The sequence below is a fragment of the Trichechus manatus genome, unplaced genomic scaffold, assembly GCF_000243295.1.
Source record: "Trichechus manatus latirostris isolate Lorelei unplaced genomic scaffold, TriManLat1.0 scaffold00170, whole genome shotgun sequence".
Lineage (NCBI taxonomy): Eukaryota > Metazoa > Chordata > Mammalia > Sirenia > Trichechidae > Trichechus > Trichechus manatus.
This window is the reverse complement of record NW_004444106.1, coordinates 1,539,478-1,559,177: the sequence shown is the minus strand read 5'-3', so window position 1 is coordinate 1,559,177 and position 19,700 is coordinate 1,539,478. Positions and strand designations below refer to the sequence as shown.

The window sequence follows — 19,700 nt, the reverse complement described above, 5'->3', positions numbered from 1 at the left end:
GCAGCAGGCTGGCATGAGGGGCTGTGGTCCCCTTGTTCTCTTCGTTCTGGAATAAAGCCAAGCCACATATTGCCCATGACATTACAAGGCTTGGAGAGGCCTGGGGGCTCTGAGATCCACTGGGATGGAGACCATATAAGAGTCAACCAGTGACAAGGCAGTCAAGGTCTGGGTCACCACCTAGTGCCCCCCTGGGACCCCACATTGGACTGATCATCCTGATCTCAGCTCTTCCTGGGGTTCTGCCCCCTTGCAGCCCAAGGCTGCCTCTGCTCTGATGACTCAGTCCCTCACTCTCCCCCAGCCAGATTTACATTTGTCTTGTCATCATGCTTAGTCATACATCTTCTCCTGAGGTTCAGGTTGGATGGGAGGGCAGTGATGATGTCATTTGTCTGGAGAACCTGGCCCTTCAAGGGGCAACAGAAATGTTCAAGGGTGCTCACTCTGGAACTAGAGTAGTTGACCCTCCGTGTACATCCTTAACCTTCCTGAGCCTTGGTCTGCTATCTGTTAAACAGAGATACTAGTAGGGCACCTCACAAAGTTACTGTGCAGAATCAGTGAGATGGTGCATGCAAAAGTCTTACCTGGTGCACACAGTCCAGTACTTCATATGTTAGCTTTGTATTATTCACCATGGAGCCCAGGCACCACCCTGCAGGGCCTTCTTCCCCCAAGTCTGAGTGAGTACCCCACTCAGCATTCTCTCAGAGCACCCTCTGAGATCAGCTATCACATTGCTCACCACACTTCCTGGTGATTTGCTCTCTCGTCCCTCTGCCTCATCTCCATGATGACACACATCATTCCTGAAGCCCGTTCACTGGGACAGGTCATGGCCAGGCAGAGCATCAAGCAGAGACATCAGTAAATACATTGTAAGTTGAGTTGGGACGCATGGACCCTCTACTTCTTGGTCTGGTGGGGAGAGGAGGAGCCTAGGGATGGCAGGTGGGAACTGCAGGGGTCATGGAAACCTGTAGGGTTGAGATAACATGGTCCAGAGAGACGAGATGAACCCAGACTCTGTCCAGGTCCATACCAACGTCCGAGGAGACCCAGTCTGACATGCAGAGCACTGCGAAGGAGCCTTGTTGTGTGGTGGGGAGAATAGACAGTGACAAGCATTGCAGCTGACACTTGTAGAGGGCTTACTATGCTCCAGGCACTATTCTATGTACTCATGACTGATTCTCGTAACTAGATGGGGGAAACTGAGGCACAGAGCATTTACTGGTCACACAGCCAGTACATTTTGGAGGCAGGTTTGGACCCAAGCAGTCTGACTCCAGGGTCCGCCCTTCCCTGCCTCCATCACAGCTTCTGAGTGGCCTGTGGGCTTAAGGAAGAGACCCAGCCAGCAAGTGGGGATGGGAAGGATGGTCTAGTCTGGGATGCAGGGAGGGCGGAGGGCTCCTTCCTAGGGTGCTAGAGGACAACAGCAGTTGGGGCAGGACCCTAGCTGTAGGGTTGGGGAAGGCCACTGTCAGTTTAGGGGTATGGTCGGGGTATGCGGGAATACTTCTAGACTAGGCCCAGGGAAGGGAAACCCATGAAGACCCCACTTCCTGGTGGTGGGCGCCTGCACAGCTGCCTGCCCCTGAGAACAAGGCAGTGGCCAGGAGTCCCTGCAGCCGCACAGCTGCGCCTTGCTGGGGCAGGCAGGCAGACTCCAGGGAACCTCAGCCCAGGAGGCCCACCCAGGGCCCTGCTTGGAGCCACCTCTCACTCCGAACCTCTCGCCTCGCTTGCCTCTGCTCCTCGGCAGCCTGAAAAACAAGCTGAAACTTAATCCCTTGCAGTTGGGGGTGTGGCCCAGCCTAATCCCTAATCCCCGCTCTGAGGATGAGGGAGCCCTTGGTGCAAGCAGCTGGCCTGAGTCACAGGCCTGCCTCCTACGAAAGGTTTGAGATATTCGAAACAGAGGCGAGAAAACCAGCACCCACCTGAGGAAGGTGACAGATGGAAGCCGGGCCACAGGAGTAGTGAGGTGCAGGGCAGGCTGGGGCGCACACCTGGGCTCCCGGGGGCCCTGCTGCTCGTCCTTCAGCTTGCCCCCACAACACCTCCATTGCCCAGGCCCCGCAATCTCAGAGCCTCTGACCTTGATGGAGCCTCAGCACCTGCCAGGTGCCCTGCTGGTTGGAGGGGGACTGAGGGATGTGCTGTGACACCCCTCTGAGCTTCATGGCACACCTCACTCTAGCTCCGTGTTCCATCACCCTGGGCCGTCTGGGTCTGGTTCCAGAACAGAGGTGGGCAAGCGAACCTGAACCCACTGGCTTCTGGGCCTCTGTCTGTGAGCTTCCTGGGCCCCTGGAGCTAGAGGTCAGGAAAAGATATGGGGCCTGCAGAGAGACCACCTTGCACAGTAGCCAGCATAGTCTCTTGACAGTGTCTTCTCCCCCAGACCACATACTTCCTCAAGACCCCCCAGTGGCTTCCTCACAGTGCCTATCCCCTCCTCCTCCAGCCCCACGATCAGCACCCCCACTTCTCACCCCCCTCACTCACCTCTTCCCTGCCCTGGCCTCCTTTCTGTGAATACACTGGGTCCATTCCCACCTCAGGACCTTGTCATTCTCTTGTCTGGACCTCCTTCCCCCAGGTCTGCACTCTCCGGCTCCTCATTCTCCAGGTCTCCACTTAAATGCCACTTTCTCAGAGAGGCCTGCCTGACTTCCTTGGCCAAACCAACTACCCCAGTCACTCTCCTCCCACCCCGTGTTTGTCCTTCAGAGTGTTTATGAAACTGTTTTCATTTATTTTCTATCTTCCTGTGTAAGAACGTCAGCTCCATGAACCCGTGTTCGTTTGTCTAATATATTCCTTTATTCCCAGAACCATGAAGAGAGCGTGGCATATTGTAAGTGCTTAATAAATATTTGTTGAATGAATGGATGAATGAATGAATGGAAGAGGCGGTGATGGAATGGGGAAACATCAGAACTTGGAGTTGGGCAGACCTGGACTAAAATATACTTCTCTTTGGTGCTGTGTTACCCTGATTGGGTTGCTTTGCCTCTCTGAGCTTCACCCTCTCATTTGTCAAATAGAGTGTAGCCAAGCCTGCCCTTCCTGGGATAAGGCAAAAATGACATGAGCCATGAGCTTGTCGAGTACTTGGCAAACTGTAACGTTCCGAGTAAGGGAGGGGCTGTCGTTTTTTGCTCTCTGGAGGTTTCGTAGCACAGCAGCCACTCATCCCCTCATTTTCCTAATGCACAGGCAGCTTTCTGAGCAGTGAAGGTAATCTGATGGTATCACAGTGTCACTGCAAGGAAGTGTGGAAGCTCAGAACACTTAAAACCTAACTGGCCAGAAGAGTAGGACTTGCATTTCAGCTCACGTGGCCCGAGGGATGGAAGGGTAGCCTGGGAGGAATGTTCTCGAGGCTGACTATGAAGGGCCAGCAGCAGATCCGCTCTCTGCTGAGGCAGAAGGGGCGAGCAACACGGGTGAAGTGGGCCTGAGACTTCAGCCCCAAGCCTGTGGAGGTTTCTCTGGGCAGGTCGGGGTCCTGCATGGGCAAGATGGGAGGGGAGGGGCAGCCCATCGCCTGAGACCTGAATATAGTGAATAGTCCTAATTGTAACTTGGACATGGAGGCGGGGGGGGGAGACAGAGAGAAAGAGAGAGGCAAGGATGGGGAGAGGCAGAGAGCGAAACATAATGAGAGGTAGACAAGATAGATGTTTGGCAGTGTCTGGAGACGTTTTGGATTGTGTAATTTGGGGGATGATTACTTCTCAGCCAAACATCCTGCAATACTCAGAACAGCTCCCCACAACAAAGACTTATTTGATCCCACATGGTAACAGTGCCGAGGTTGAGAAATCTGGTCTGAAATAACCTTGAGAGAGAGGAAACAGAGAGGGAGACACAGAGAGAAAGAGAAACAGAGGCAGAAAGAGAGCTAAAAGCCCAAGCGAAGGGTATTCTGCCCCAGAAGGAAAGTGAGATGGGAGACCACCCCCCAACACACTGATTTCAGAGCCCCCAGGGCTTTTCATAATGCCAGCGTTTTGCCTCAAAGAGTACGCTTCTAGCATTTAAAGATTCTTACCTTCCATACAACATGGCTCCCCAAAGTTAAGCCACATCTTTCCTCTGGGGCTCAGAGAGAGTGTCACCTGTTGCCAAGCTGCAGGACAACTGGCCTGGAGAGGACTGGTGTGCTCTCCAAGATGGCGCCTCCCCAGGTACTCCCAAGCATGTCATGTGAGTTGCGTGTACTTTTAAGGTCTGCCCCCACAGAACGCTGGGACACACCACAGCCTGGACTCTCCTGGAAGCACGCTTCCCCTGCTTCAGCTTTTCTCCCACTTCCGTCCTGAGCTCTCTCCTTCACGACCATTGCCACACCCCTGTGCCACGGACAGCTTTATTTACTTAGCATTTTTCTCTCAATCATTCCCTGATCTAGGGGAAAGAGGTCCAGGCTTCATATCTCTAGTGGAAATGAAAGCCAGTATCACTTTGCAAGAAGTAGAAAGGAGCTGTAAAAATAAAAATGCTACTGTTGTAAAAATGTTCAAGTAGCATCTTTCCCAGTCAGGGCAGTTCTGCTCCCCAGGGGACATTTGGCAGTGTCTGGAGACATTTTTGATTGTATGACTTGGGGGAAGGGTTGCTTCTGGTATCTAGTAAGTAGAAGCCAGGGATACTGCCAAATATCCTACAATGCACCTGACAGCCCCCACAACAAAGAATTATCTGGCCCGAATGTTGCCAGTGGGGAGGTTGAGAAACTTGGTCTGAAATAATCTTGAGCCCCCCAGAGGGCTGTGCCCCGCACTTCGGGCAGCCCTGAACCCGGTTAACTCCACCTCATCCTTCAGGCTTGACTGAAACAGCCCCACCTCAGGAAAGCCTTCCCTGGTGCCTCGAAGAGAGGACTTCAGATGCCGGCTCCTATGGCCCTCGGACCTCCCATTCCCTAACTCCCATGACCCTTGACAGTTTTTCTTACTGGTGGTCTTTGGTCTCCTCCACTAGATTGTAAGCTTCAAGCGAGCAGGAACAACGTCTGTCTTGTGCATCTCTTTCTCCAGCCCTCAGCACTGTGTCTAGCTCCTAGCAGATGCTCAAGAATCATCTGTGGAATGAATGAATGAATGTTCGGCAAGTAAGAGATTTGCATTCTATTCCTGAATTCCCCACTATCTGTCAGGCACTTAATCTCTCCTCGGCTCACTTCTCTCATCTGTAAAATGAGCACACCGATAGGACTGCTGTGTAGAGCAAAGAGACAATGGGTATAAATGTGCCTGGTAGAGGGTAAGCATTCCGTGAAGGCTAGAGGACATTCGCAAGTGGACGTCCGAATTCATTCATTCATTCTGCCATCATTTATTGAGTGCCCTGTACTCCTGTTGTCCAACAGTAATCTTTAATAGTGCCCTCTTTCACTCTCAAAGTGTCCTGGCTTGGGCAATAAATTGTATGGTCCCCTAACTTGTAGTCCATTGTAGTCTGGTGGACATGAGGAGAGCTCAGCAGGTAATTATAGCCTGAAAGAGCTGTCTACGCTTGCTGTCTCCTCTACCCTGCAATTTGCTTGTTGCTATCATCCCTCCCCGACCCTGCTGTTTCTAAGCTCACAGGGATCTGTTAGCAGCAGGGCCTAGAGGATGGGGGCGGGTGGTAACTGTGAGGCCGGCTGAGAAGGCACTACACAGCAGACAGGGCCCAGAGTGTCGCAGGCTGTTTCCCACAGAGCCTTGTCCAAAGTCCAAGTCTTGAGCAGAATATCAAGACCACTTTGGTGTGTGAATTTCCCGGAAGAGATGTGAGAGAAGGAAGGAGGAGAGGGGCAGGATTGTGACTCGGTGTGTACCTGTTGAGGGTCCTGTCTTAGTCTGGGTTCTCCAGAGAAGCAAAACCAGTGATACATATATAAATATTTATAGAGAGAAATTTACTTGAAGAAAATGGCCCACACAATTGTGAGGAACAGGCTCATGCAACTGTGGGGACTGGCAAGTCCCAAATCTGTGGGTCAGGCGACAGGCTGAAGACCTCTGCTGGCTCACATAGTTGCAGGAGCTTATGAACCCAAAATCTGCAGGTCAGGTGACATACTGGAGGCCTCTGCTGGCTCACGGGGTTGCAGGGGTTCACGAATTCAAAATCTGCAGGTCAGGCAGCAAACCAGAGGCTTCTGCAGGCTTACGTCCCAAGAACCAGAGGTCAGACAAGAAGAGTGCAGGATCGAGAGAGAGTGAGCTTTGCCAGAACATCCATTTATATACTGAAGGCAGGCCACACCCCTAAGGAAACACCTCTTTCAACTGATTGGCTGCTTATATCAGATCACAAAATGGAACGTGATTACAGAGTGTCTGCCAAACCACCGAGAATCATAGCCTAGGCAAATTGACACATAACATTAATCATCACCTCTCACCTCTGTCCTGGCTATGTGCGATCTCCAGTTTGTTTTCTTCTTTCCCACCCAAGCACAGGCCAGGGATTTTCTCTTCTTCCCCACACCATCATCTTCTAGGTGGGAAAGCCCACCTCCATCTGAGGGGACTTATGAGTACCGAAAACTATCAAAATGGAAGCTAGTCCACATGAAGAGTCACACGAAGGGACACAGGTAGACATCACTCTCTCCACATAGTGCTCAAGGATATACCGCTGTGTCTGTGACCAGTTCTCATCCAGAGCTATCAAATAGATGGGCACATGGCCTCCCTCCTAGGGTGTCCACTGCCCACCTGGGTGGGAAACGGCCCCTTTGCAGGTGCTGACTTCGCGTTCATGTGGCTCCAGGGGATGTCATGGAAGGGCCTGGAAGTGCAGGCTGCCTTGCTCTTGTCTACATATTTCAATGCCTCTGCCTTGGGATCCTCCATCCTCTTGCCCTCCTCCTGCCCTTTCTCTACTCCCCCCAGGCGAGCACCTTTACTTGAGCTCCAGGTGGAAGGGGAAGAGGAACTAGCTCTGTCTGGTCATTTGTTCTTCCAAACCTTTTTCATCGAGCACCTGGATGTTGGTTTTTGAAATCCCCAAAGTCAGGAGTTTGATTCTTTTTCTCCCGGTCTTCAGTGACAGCTGTGCCCTGAGGCAGTGGATGTCTTAGGTCTAGTGACCCAAATGAAGGAGGGTAACAGGCAGTGTGGGGGGCAGGGGGACATATCCATTAATATCAAAAATCATCCCACCACCAATTTTGTCCTGGGCTACCCCAAGACCCACCAGGAATTGGGGTCATGGACTCCAGACTCATTCTAACCCCCTCCTCCAGGGGTCTGTGCCCATGATCCCCTGGGTTCGCATGTCAGCATTACCTCAGGGCTGGGTTGGGGTGGCTGGGGTGGACCATGATGGTGGGGGGTTCAGTGAACTGATGACTTGAAATTGGAGGGTCACCCATGAAACACCGCCTCCAATTTGGGCCACGTCACTTTAAAAGGCAAATGAAGCGATGGGCAGAATCCAAACAAGAATGATGCTAGTGTCTCAAGTGGTCTCAAATGGGACCTTTGGAGAAAGGGCAGGGTAATTGGAACGATCTAGTGCAGAGATGATGATGCTGAGGGGCGGCTCGGTAATTGCCGAGCGCCAGAAAGATTCCTCTCAAGCAGATGCCAACTAGCACATCCCCCTGGTCCTCAGAGGGCAGAGCAGAAAATTAGCTTAAATTGAAGCTGGAAAGATTTAGGTTATGTGTAAGGAGGAACTCATTGCCGTGGAGTCGATTCCGACTTACAGAGTCATTATGAGTCAGAGTCGACTCCACGGCAATGGGCTTTTAGTTTTTGGGTGAGGAAGAACTTTTTAAAACCCTGAAATATGCTACCAGGAGAGGCTGCAGGTTCTCGGGAGAGTGTCTAAAAATAGTCTGTACTTTAAAAATAGATCTGGGATGCTTTAAACCGCATCGCTCATCACTTCAGGGTTTGAAGTACAGGCATCCCTGGCCATGGGCGTCCACCCCAGGCTGAGACACACGAGGGGAGAGGCAGCTCTTTGGTCTCTGTTGGGACGAACATCTGAATCTGTTAGATGTGTGTACACAGGGGATTTACTTTGTCCAGTTGCAGCCAGATGATTGGTGTCAGGAAATACCAGCCTTGACCGTCTCACAGTTTTCTTTCTGGGGAAGATTTCAGGGTTGATGTTAACTGGGTCAGTCCCAACAACTTGTCCCAGTTCCTCCCAGTTTCTTCCAGTCCTTCCCTGTTCAGGTTTCTCCAGTGCTGAGGGTTTGCTGGGAAGGAATCAGCCAGGGCGGGTGTTGGGGGGCAGTAACTCTGGGGTTCCTTCTGACCAGCCTGCCCACAACCCCCACCTCCTCCTGCATCTTAGTGGGTGCCATCGTTCTGGGCGTGTCTGCTCTGTGGGAGGCTTGTGTCTGCCCCTCCTGCACCCCTGCCTCCTGCCTTCTCTCTAATCCCTTCTCCACAAAGAGGCCAGAGGGGCCTTTCAAAACCCTGTCTGATTCTCGCTTTCTTACTTAGCATTAAGGAGCCCTGGTGGTGCAGTGGTTTCTCGCTCTCTTGCTTACCATTAAGGAGCCCTGGTGGTGCAGTGGTTAAGTGCTTGGCTGCTAATGGAAAGGTTGGTGGTCTGCGGGAGAAAGATGTGGCAGTCTGCTTCTGTAAAGATTATAGCCTTGGAAACCCACGGTGTAGTTCTGCTCTGTCCTATAGGGTCACTGTGGGTTGGAATCAACTCAACGTGTTTTATGGGTTTTGCCTATAATTCGTAATCCTTGCCCATTGCCCTCGGGGTAAAGTCCAAGCTCCTTAAGATGGCTTCAGAACTCTTCATGAAGGCCCTTGTTTATCCCTCCGGCGGCACCTCTCACCACCTATGGGCCCTGCTCACTGCCTGTTACAGTCTCAGCAAACCACTTTTGCCTGTGGGCTTCTTTGGGAGCTGCTTCCATGCCTGTCCACCCTCTTTCCCCTCTGACGCATCAGCTCTCGTCTTGCATGTCCCCTCCTCGAGGAGCCTCTGCCGGTTTCCCCACCCTGAGCCTGGCTGAAGCATTCCCAACCCCCCGTTATTACTATGACCACACAGTCCGGCGACCCATTTGCTCGTCTCTCCCCCACCCCACTGGCAACACCGGGAGGGCAGGTCACCTGTTCCCAGGTGTATCTTCCCCACCCAGAAGAAAGCCTGGCACACAACAGGTGCTCAATATATGCCCGGCGACTAACCGAATGCCAGGCTGCCCTTGCAGGCTCATCCCACCTGGTTCCAGCTTCCCCCGGGTCCCCACCAGTCACTCCACCTCTCACTTCCCACACGTCACTCCACCTCTCACCTGCCTGCCATGAAACGCATGGAATGCTGGCAAATCCCAGATCAGTGCCCAGCATAAACAGGAATATTTATTTAGACATGAATGTGCCCTGAGTGCTCTGAGTAATAACTTAGACAGCATCTTTAACAGTAAACTCTATTATAAATTAATTAATCAGAGAGCTCCCTGATATCTCAAATAAATGAAGCATGACATTGGCATAATATTTTATCCAACCCTTGCAAACGAGAGCGGGCCAGATGCAAGAGCAAGTCTGGGATTCAGCTCAGCATCACTGCATCCTTATGCAGGCAGCACCCACACCGCAGAGCATTCCCTCCTAAGAGCTAACCTGGGCTATGGTCCACTACACCCTCAGAGATGCCCAGGAACCAGCAACCCACAACAGGGATGCTTTGGGGAGTTTCGGCTTGGCACTCCTGCGTGTCCCTGGACACAGGAGGCTCCGATGTGCATTGCAGGGTGACTCTTCTCTCCCCACCTGAGTGTGGCTGCAGACAAGCCTGTAGTCATGCCACCTGGCCTCAACTCTAAATTCATGAGGGTCAATCTCACATGGGCATGCAACACTGCCCAGCAAGCCCACTGCACTTCCCCGGTGTCTTTGTGATTTCCCACTCTCCAAAAAGACTATTTTACACCTTCTTCTCACTCCTCCAACCTCCCCGCCCACCCACCTGGGCTCACTCTGGACTGGTAACCTAGCCTCAGGCTTGGTGGAGAGGAGAGAAGCAGATCAGGCACCTCTTCCTGCATCACCAAGTCTACCCAAGTCCTGGAATCTGCACTCACTTGCTCTCTTCCCCTTTGTTACCTGGGTGAGGTGCCCCTGCAAAGGCCAGCCCCCTTGTGCTATGGAAAACCCCCTCCCCGCTCCGATTGCCTTCTCGCTGCCTTGCTTCTGCAATTGCCCTCTCGCTCCTCTGCACCAGCAGTCTCTCCCTTTTGCCTTAGTCATTCGAGCTGAGCATCTAGCATTTCCCATCATGAGCTCTATACCCCCTCAAACTATCGCCCCTTTTTCCTGCTTCTCCACAGGAAGCAGGAAATGCTTCGCTGCAGGAAGCATTCTCTATATTCCTTTGACCATCTTCTCTTCTAACCCATTCCAAATGAGCGTCTGTCCCACCACTGCACTGAGATCACATCTGTCACCTAATGCCACTGAAGGGGTCACTCCTTCTTCCTTGAAGTACTTTCTTCTCCTGGCCTTGGCGACATGGCACTACTTCTCCTTGTACTTTGCTGGCTTCTCCTCCTCTGCCTCCTTTGCAACTCCCGCCTACTTGGCTGAAGAACTAAATATCAGTTTGCCCCAGGGCTTGACCCTGCGACCCTTGTCTTCTCTTCCTGCAGTCTCCAAGTGGTCTCTTCTAGTCCTATGGTGTTATATACCATCCGTATGCCAATGACTCATGCATTTAAATTACCAGCTCCCACTACTCTCCCAACCTCAGACTCATATATCCAACTGCTTGTTTGATATTCTCTGCTCAGATGTAAAATAGACATTCCAAACCTAATATGGCCCAAGTAGGATTCCACCCACCCAAACTTCATCCTCCCTTAGTCTTTGTCATCCTAGTAAACGGCACCATCATCCGCTGAATCAACCCCAAACCCTGAGGTCTTTCTAGACTCTAGGTAGCCCTCATTCCCTGTGTCCAGTCCATCAGCAAATCCTGTTGCTTCTGCCTTCAAAACCTACCCCAGATCTGCCAACAGATCTAGTCCAAGCAACAGCAGCTCAGCTGGATCCCTCCCACACAGGGGCCTATCTACGGAAAACAGCGCCCAGGGCAATGAGTGTTAAATTGCTGAATGATCTCTCACAGCCGGCCATGGAAACTGTGATGGCCAGTAGAGACTGCTCATTCTCACCTTGCCTCAAGCGTTGCCCAGGGCAGGTACATGGCGCCCAGTATGCCTTTGTAGGCCTCTGCTGCCGCGGCCGCTTAGCCGGTGTCTTCGTCCACCCTTGTTCCCCACCATCTTTCATCTCTGTCTTAGTCATCTAGTGCTGCTGTAACAGATACACCACAAATGGATGGCTTTAACAAAGAGAAGTTTATTCTCTCACAGTCCAGTAGGCTACAAGTCCAGATTCAGGTCGTCAGCGCCAGGAGAAGGCCTCCTCTCTCTGTCGGCTCTGGAGGAAGGTCCTTGTGATGCATCAGTCTTCCCTTGGTCTGGGGGCGTCTCAGTGCAGGAGCTTCAGGTCCAAAGGACTCGCTCTGCTCCCGGCACTGCTTTCTTGGTGGTATGAGGTTCCCATGTGTCTCTGTTAGCTTCTCTTTTTTTATATCTCAAAAGAGATTGGTTTAAGACACTATCCAATCTTGTATACCCCATCAGTATAACTGCTGCTAATTCAACTTATTAGATCATAGTGATTGAATTTACAACACATAAGGAAATCACATCATATTACAAAATGGTACACAATTCTACAATACTGAGAATCATGACCTAGCCAAGTTGATACATACATTTTTGGGGGGACACAATTCAATCCATGACAATCTCCATGTAGGAACCAGAATGATCTTAAAACATAAATTAGACCCCTGCTTAAAGCCCTCAAGGGGCCCTAGTGGCACAGTGGTTAAGCGGTTGGCTGCTGACCAAAATGTTGGCAGTTCAAATCCACCAGCCTTGCCTTGGAAACCCTATGGGGCAGTTCTATTCTGTCCTATAGGGTCGCTATGAGTTGGAATCAACTCGAAGGCAATGGGTTTTTAAAGCCCTCAAATGTCTTCTCGTCACACTTAGAATAAAAACCAGTGGGGCCTGCAAAGTTCTGAATGACCTGGCCCCTGCCCACCTTTCTGACCTCATCTCCTTCTCTTTTTCACTCTATCCCACATATCTCTCACTTCCTCCAACAGGACAAGCTCCACCCTGCCTTGGAGTCTTTGCACCAGCTGTTCTCTCCTTCTGGAATACTCTTCCCCAGACCTCCATGTGGCTGCCTCCATCTCCCCATGCAAGCCTCTGCTTAAATGCCACCTCCGCAGAGAAGCCCTCCCCATCTGCCCCATCTGAGGCGGTCAACCCCTCAAGCACTCCCCATCACTTTGCCCAATTTTATTTTCATCCTGGCACTTTTCACTACCTGACTTCTCCTTGCTAGTTTATGTACTTTTCTGGCTCTCTCTGCTAGAATCTGGGACCCTTGAAAGCAGGGCACCTGTCTGTCTATTTCAGCCCTTCTCTGTCCCTGGAAGTGTCTGGCACATGAAATGCATTTGATCGATATTTGTTGACTGATTGATGAATGAATGATGACTCTGATGTTTGCCCATGTAGACAGTGTGCTTGCCAGAGTTTTCTCATCTGGCCTTATCCTAGCCCATTCCCATATACCAGACCCTAGACCTTTATACCAGCTAGCCAAGCACCCCCAACCATTTGGTAATCGGTGCCCATTATTCATTCAACAAACACACATTAAGCACCTACTATATGCTAGGGGGAGCCCTGGTGGCGCAGTGCTTAAGTGTTAAGGCTGCTAACCAAAAGGTCAGCAGTCTGAACCCACCAGCTGCTCCTTGGAAACCTTATGGGGCAATTCTATTCTGTCCTATAGGGTCACTATGAGTTGGAATTGACGGCAACAGATTTGGTTTGAATGTGCTAGGCACTGTGCTAGGTGCAGGGGTTCGGTGGAGAGCAAAACAGACTTGTCCCTGGGCTAGCATGCAGTCTAGTAGTCCTATATAGTGGGTCTCATTCATTCATTCATTCATCTGTTCATCCGTTCATCCATCCAGAAAACACTTATATGGGGCTTATTATGTGTCTTACAAATGTGAATCACGTAATTCTCATATCAGGCTATGAGACTGTTGTTCTTAGCTGCTGTCGAGCCGACCCTGACTCGTGGCCACCCCATGTACCACAGAACAAAAACTTGCCCAGCCTGTGCCATCTTCCTGATCAGTGGTGTGCTCAAGTCCCTTGTTGTGGCCACTGTGTATTTTGAATGCTTTCCAACCTAGGGGGCTCATCTTCCAGCGCTATACTGGACAATAGTCTGCTGTGATTCATAGGGTTTTCATGGGCTAATTTTGAGAAGTAGGTTTCCAGGCCTTTCCTCCTAGTCTGTCTTAGTCTGGAAGTGCCAATGAGACCTGTTCACCATGGATGACCCTGCTGGTATTTGAAATACCGGGGGCATAGCTTCCAGTATCATAGCAACATGCAAGCCACCACAAAAGACAAACTGACAGACAGGTGGTGGGTCTGTGAGGTAGGTACTATTATTATCCTCATATTATAGGTGAGGAAACTGAGGCACAGAAGGGTGAGGTAACCTACCCAAGGTCACACAGCTGGTAACTTGCAGAGCTGGAAACTGGATCTTCTCTCTCACCTTGCCTCCCCCTTGCTTTACTTGGGGGTCACATTCTGACCCTCTTGGCATTGTCTCTTAATTCTGGTCCCACACCAGCCCCTCTGGACTTGACAACAGAATTTAGCTCCCTCAATCTGACCAGTGAAGTTTTGTGGGGTGGGGTATGGCCAGGACCCACCATGGCTCTTCCTGCTCTGGGCTCTGGGTGGCACCACACTCAGCCCAGCTCTGGCCCCATGGCCACCCCGTCCCCCTTTGCAAAGCTCTCCAAGGCCCCCCACCAGGTGTGTCAGAAGGACAGAAGATTCCAGAAATCACAAGACAAGAGAGATTTATAGCCATGGGTTTCTTGACGCGAGTCCAAGCCAGGACCCAGTAGCAGCGGCAGGAAAGTTTGATTCATTTGGTCGTCGCTAATTTCAGAGTTGCAAAAACTCAGCAGAAAGTCCGTTTTTTATTCAGATGAGTTGGAAACGATTCCTTCTGCTGAAGAATCACAGGACAGATGCTTACGGGTGGATCAGACTTCACAGAACAGACGTGCTCCCAGAAGTTTGAGTGGGGATCAGAGTTTTGAAGCAGAATCTTTAAAATGCAATCAGAGAATCTCACTGACCTATCTTTGAGTGAATTGTAATTTTCATTTATTGAATTTTCTTAAAGCAGGGCCTTTCATATTTGGGAATAAAGGGAATTCAATTCAGGAATCAATGCTCTTCCAAACTAAGAATTCAGGAAATTAATTATTCTGCCAATGGGTTCTGTCCAGCTTCTGGATCTAGCTGCTAATTCTTGTGTATGAAAGTACTGTTATGTCCCTACTGTCTTTATATGAGGAAAGGTCGTTCTCATGAATGTTTTTCTTCATTAGTGGACACTCATTGGAATTTCCTATTTCTGTAGCCATCTCTATTTTATAGATGAGGAAACTAAGGCACAGAGAGGTCACATAACTCGGACAGCAAGCTGACTGGCATAGAGTGGAAGAAACTAAAGAAGCTGCAACAGCAGAGGGTTTGGAGAGCAAGGTCCAGTCCTCAGAAAAGGGACTGGCACAGGCTGAGGAAGGAATCAAGGTCCTTCTGAATAGGCAGGGCTTCTGGGTAGGGTGGCAATCCTAGAGAGAACGAGCACTGGGTGTAATAAAAAAATGAGACTTTTTCCTTCCAGATAACAAACTCCATTTTAAAGCTATGATGATTAAAACAATGTGGTATTGGCATAGGAACAGAGAGAGAGAAAGTGAGAGAGAGAGAGAGAAGTATCAGTAGAGCAGAAGGAAGTAGACCTGTGTATATGTGGAGCTTGGAATATGATATAAAGGTTTTGTTTCAAATCAGTAGGGAAAAAATGGACCATGGTTCAAAGCAATTAAGTACTCGTTTTAAAAAAATTGAGATCTTTACTTTGCACTACTTACCAAGATAAATGTCAGGTGGATTAACATAAAAATCTGTAAGTATGTTAGAAAAATATAGAATAATGTGTTTATGATCTTGGTTTTCCTAGACACAGTAATCAAAAACCAAAAAGGAAAAGACTGACAAATTTGACCATATCAAATGTAAAAACGTATGACATAAGGTGCTGTGCATGGAAAAAAAGCAAGCAGTAAACTTACAATAGCCTATGCAACAAACAGGATTAATATCCAGAGTATATAAAGAATTTCTACAAATAGATAGGGAAAAAGATAAGTAAACCAAAAGAAAAATTGACAAAAGAGACAGACAGGCACATTCATAGAAGAGATAGGAGTAGTTAATAAACATGTAAAAAATGCCCTGACTCACCAAAAATAAGGGAAATATGAAACCTAAAACAATGTTGAGGTGTTCCAGTAGTCTGACGATAAATGTTTAAAACTGGCTCTCCGGGAAAACAAACAAAATAAACCAAACTCTGATTTGTAGTGTTTGCCAATTTCTATGGTGTAAATATTCCTATCCTGGCTGATTTCAGCCAGCTCTGGCCCAATGCCAGTTTTTTGTTGTTGTTGTTGTTTTTCTTTTAATTTTAATTTTTGGTGAAAATACACACAGCAAATCATACACCAATTCAACAGTTTCTACATATATACTTCAGTGACATTGGTTACATTCTTCAAGTTGTGCTACCTTTCTCAATATCATTTTCCAAATTATTTCACCACCATTAACATGAACTCACTGCCCCCTAAGGTTCACATATAGATAATTCTTTAAAAGAGCACAATACTCAAGGCAAACATTCCTTACTAATTAAACTAAACTATTGTTTGGTTTAAAGATGACTTCATGGGGTAGTTTAGGTTTGAGGTTAGTAATTGAGGGTAATAGTTTCAGGGGATTATCTAGCCTCAGTGGCTCCAGCAAGTTCAGATTCCATGAGAATTTGAAATTTTTTTCACCTTTTTGATCAGGATTTGATCAAAATGTTCAGTAATGGTGGCCAGCACCATCCGGTTCTTCTGGTCTAATGGTAAAGGAGGCACTTGTTTATGGAGGCAATTAAAAATGCATTCCAGTTCCTCCTTGGATTCCTGACTCTCCTTCTTCTTTGCTGCTCCAGGTAAATAGAGACCAACTGTTGTGCTTTGAATGGCTGCTTGCAAGCTTTTAAGACCCCATGCACTATACAATGAAGTAGGAAGTCAAACAGAAGCACTAAAAACAGTATTAGGCCAATTGACAGGAATGTCCCACAAGTCATGACCCTAAACTTACGAACCAAGTAAACAAATCCCATGAGGTGTTTCGCTGTATATAAGCAGTATCAGCAGCTACTTTGTTGTTGTAAAAATATTTATCACACAACATTTGCCAATTCAACCTTTTTTAGGTACATGGCTTAGAGATTTCAGTTACGTTAATCATGTTTGCAATCATTACCCTTAATTGATGCCAGATTTCTCATCATCATAAACAGAAACTCACTACTTTCCAAGCTTAGGCTTCCCCTCTTTCTCTTCCTCCAGCCCTTGGTAACCAGTAATAAACTCTGGTCTCTATACATTTGCCTATTCTTGTCATTTCATGTAAGTGGGATCGTACGATATTTATCCTTTTGTGATTGACTTATTTCACTCAGCATAGCGTGTTTGAGGTTCATCCATGTGGTAGCGTGTGTCAGGATTTCATTTCTCTTTATGGCTGAGTAGTATTCCAATGTGGGCATGTACCACATTTTGTTTATCCATCCATTCGTTGATGGACATTCAGATTGTTCCTACCTTTTGGGTATTGTGAATAGTGCTGCAGTGAACATTGATGTATATGTGGCTGTTCGTGTTGCTGCTTTTAAGTCCCTTGGGTATATACCTAGGAGTGGAATTGCTGGGTCATATAGTAGTTCCATTTTTAATTTTTTTGAGGAACTGCCACGCTGTTCTGCACAACGGCTGTACCAGTTTGCATTCCCACCAGCAATGGCTAAGGGTTCCAATTTCCCCCAGTGTTTGTGTTTGTAAATAATGTTTTATTGAAGCATAGCCATGCTCATTCATATACTTATTGCCCATGGCTGTTTTGCAACAGAGACTGCATGGCCCATGGGAGCCTGAAATATTTATTATCTGGCCCTTTACAGAAAAAGTTTGCCAATCTACACACAGATCTGATTCTGCGTTTCCCTTGCTTAAACTTTTCCAGGACTCCTCTTCTTTGCCCCCTGGACCAAACTCAAGCTCCTTGGCCTGGCCTAGAACACTGCCACCCTCTGGCCGTCTCTGCTCTGGTCTTGCTGACCTCCCTTACCCAGGGGTTCGTCTCTCTCTTGGCACCAACAGTCAGGTGGCTGCCTGAGAGGACCATGGGGAGGGGGACAAAGTCCCATTTTGCTTTCCTGACATGTTCTGCTCCCTGTCCCCCCACAGGCCTCCTGGGAATGGTCGCTCACATGATGTACACACAAGTGTTCCAGGTCACCGTGAGCCTTGGCCCTGAAGACTGGAGGCCCCATTCCTGGGACTACGGGTGGTCCTTCTGGTAAGCGACTTTTGACTTTCATGGCAAGAGCACTGTCAGGCACAAGAGCCCCAAGGCATGCTGGGACTTCAGCACTTCAGCCCAGTTGGGCGACAAAGGAGGGAGGGTCCTAACAGAGTTTTGGGCAGGGGTAGCCCATATCCAAAGGCACCTTGAGACCCTAGAGCAGAGGTTGTCAAACTATGGCCCACAGGTGAAATCCTTTCCCCCACCTATTTATGTATGGTCAAACAGCTTGCGTTTTGAAATGATTTAAAGAAACAAAAGAAGAATATTTTGTGACATGTGAAATTCAAGTTTCAGTGTCCATAAATAAAGTTTTATTGGACATAGCCATGCTTATCATTTACATATTGTCTTCAGCTGCCTTCGAGTTACAAAGGCAGAGTTGAATGGATGCAGGAGAATCCATATGACCCATAAAGTCTGAAACATTTACTACCTGACCCTTTACGGGTACACTTTGCTGGCCCCTGCCATAGAGGCCTGCTTTGAAGATGGAAGCTGGTGAGACCTGGTGTCAGAGGGGCCGTGGAGGGTTCTGGGTGGTCCGATGGAGCAGTAGGACCCTGGATACAGGGATGGGGTTAGCACCTTAGAGCATAGTGTGCAAAAGAAAGGCAGGCTTATTCAAGATTCTTACAATTGCAAGTGATAGCATCCCAGCTGGCTTAAGTGTTTACTTAATGCTTGATTAAGGGGGGTTGATTAGTTCATGTATCTGAAAAGTCCAGGTGCATCAGCCAGGGTGCTCTGGGTTGTACCAGAAAAACCCACCCACATCAGTCCAAACAGTAAGGAAATACACCAGCTCCTGTAAATGAAAAGTGCGGCTGTGGCATGGACTTCAGGTATGTTTGATCCAGGGGTGCTGATGTCATCAGGGCTGAGTTCTCTTCCTCTGTGATCATCTGAGCACTGTCCCTCTCCACATGTTGACTTTGTCCCTGAGCAGACTTCCCTCATGATACTGAGAAAGCTGTCAGCTCCTCCTGCACGTAAACCAAAAACCAAACCCATTGCCATCGAGCCAGTTCTGACTGGATGTGTTATAGAGTAGGACTGCTCTGTAGGGTTTTCTTGGCTGTAATCTTTACAGAAGCAGATTTCCAGGGCTTTCTTTTGCAGCAGCACTGAGTGGGTTTGAACTACCATCCTTTAGGTTGGTAGATGAGCGCAAATTGTGTGTACCACCCAGGAAGCTCCTCCTTCTCATACGGGGGAGAAAAGGCTTCTCTTTTCTCAACTGCTGACTAAAGTCCCAACCTTCTGTCTGATTGGACCAGCCTAGGTTGTGTTCTCTCTCCTGAATTAATCAGCAAGGCCAGGAGATGTCAGGAGCTAGGAATAAGTAAAAAACTCTCAAATGGGTGAAATGAGTGCTGGGTGAGTTACCACTATGTTTGCTTCAGGCACAGCTGGATCTAGGTGGCCAAATGATATCATTAGGAAGTCAGTCATCCTCTCCCCCTTTTCTTTCTCTGTTTCCCTTTGTGTTGGCTTCATTCTCAGGCAGCTTTTCCCCAAGTGGTAACAGAGATGGTCACCATGCACAGCTTGAACCTTGTATCTCATAAATATAGTAATCCGAGCAGAAAGATGGAGCCTCTTTCCAATACTGCCAACTAAAATCCTGGTTATGACTTTCACTGGTTTAGCTTAAGTCATGAGAACACCCCTGAACCAGTGACTTAGTCCAGTAGAAGGACTGCAATGCTCTAATTGGTCTGGCCTGAGTCACCTGCTTTACCCTCAGGCCAGATAGTGGGGTCATCCCCACTCAAACCCTTGGACAGAGAGGGAAGGAGGGGTGGTGCCCAATGGAAAATTGTGTTTGAGGGGTGGGCTGTTACCAGAAGAGGGAATGCATGCTGCAAAGGAAGGACCACAGGTGTCCACTACTCAGGACATCCAGGTCTCAGTCACAGTGGCTGGAGACCTTCATGGATTGAATTGTGTCCCCCCAAAAGATATATCAACTTGGCTAGGCCATGATTCCCAGTATTGTGTGATTTTCCTCCATTTTGTAGTATTGTGTAATTATGTGTTGTAAATCCTAAACCTCTGTATGTTAATGAGGCAGGAATAA

General features: G+C 48.7%; 1 protein-coding gene across 1 annotated transcript in view; it reads left to right on the top strand.

Annotated features, from left to right (window-relative positions):
* The window catches only part of GSG1L (GSG1 like), a 94,408-nt gene that overhangs the window by 33,353 nt on the left and 41,355 nt on the right, over positions 1–19,700 (top strand). The window contains exon 2 of the mRNA XM_023740972.1: positions 17,500–17,611. Within this exon, the coding sequence (XP_023596740.1) occupies positions 17,500–17,611 (112 nt within the window). The remainder of the gene's footprint in view (positions 1–17,499; positions 17,612–19,700) is intronic.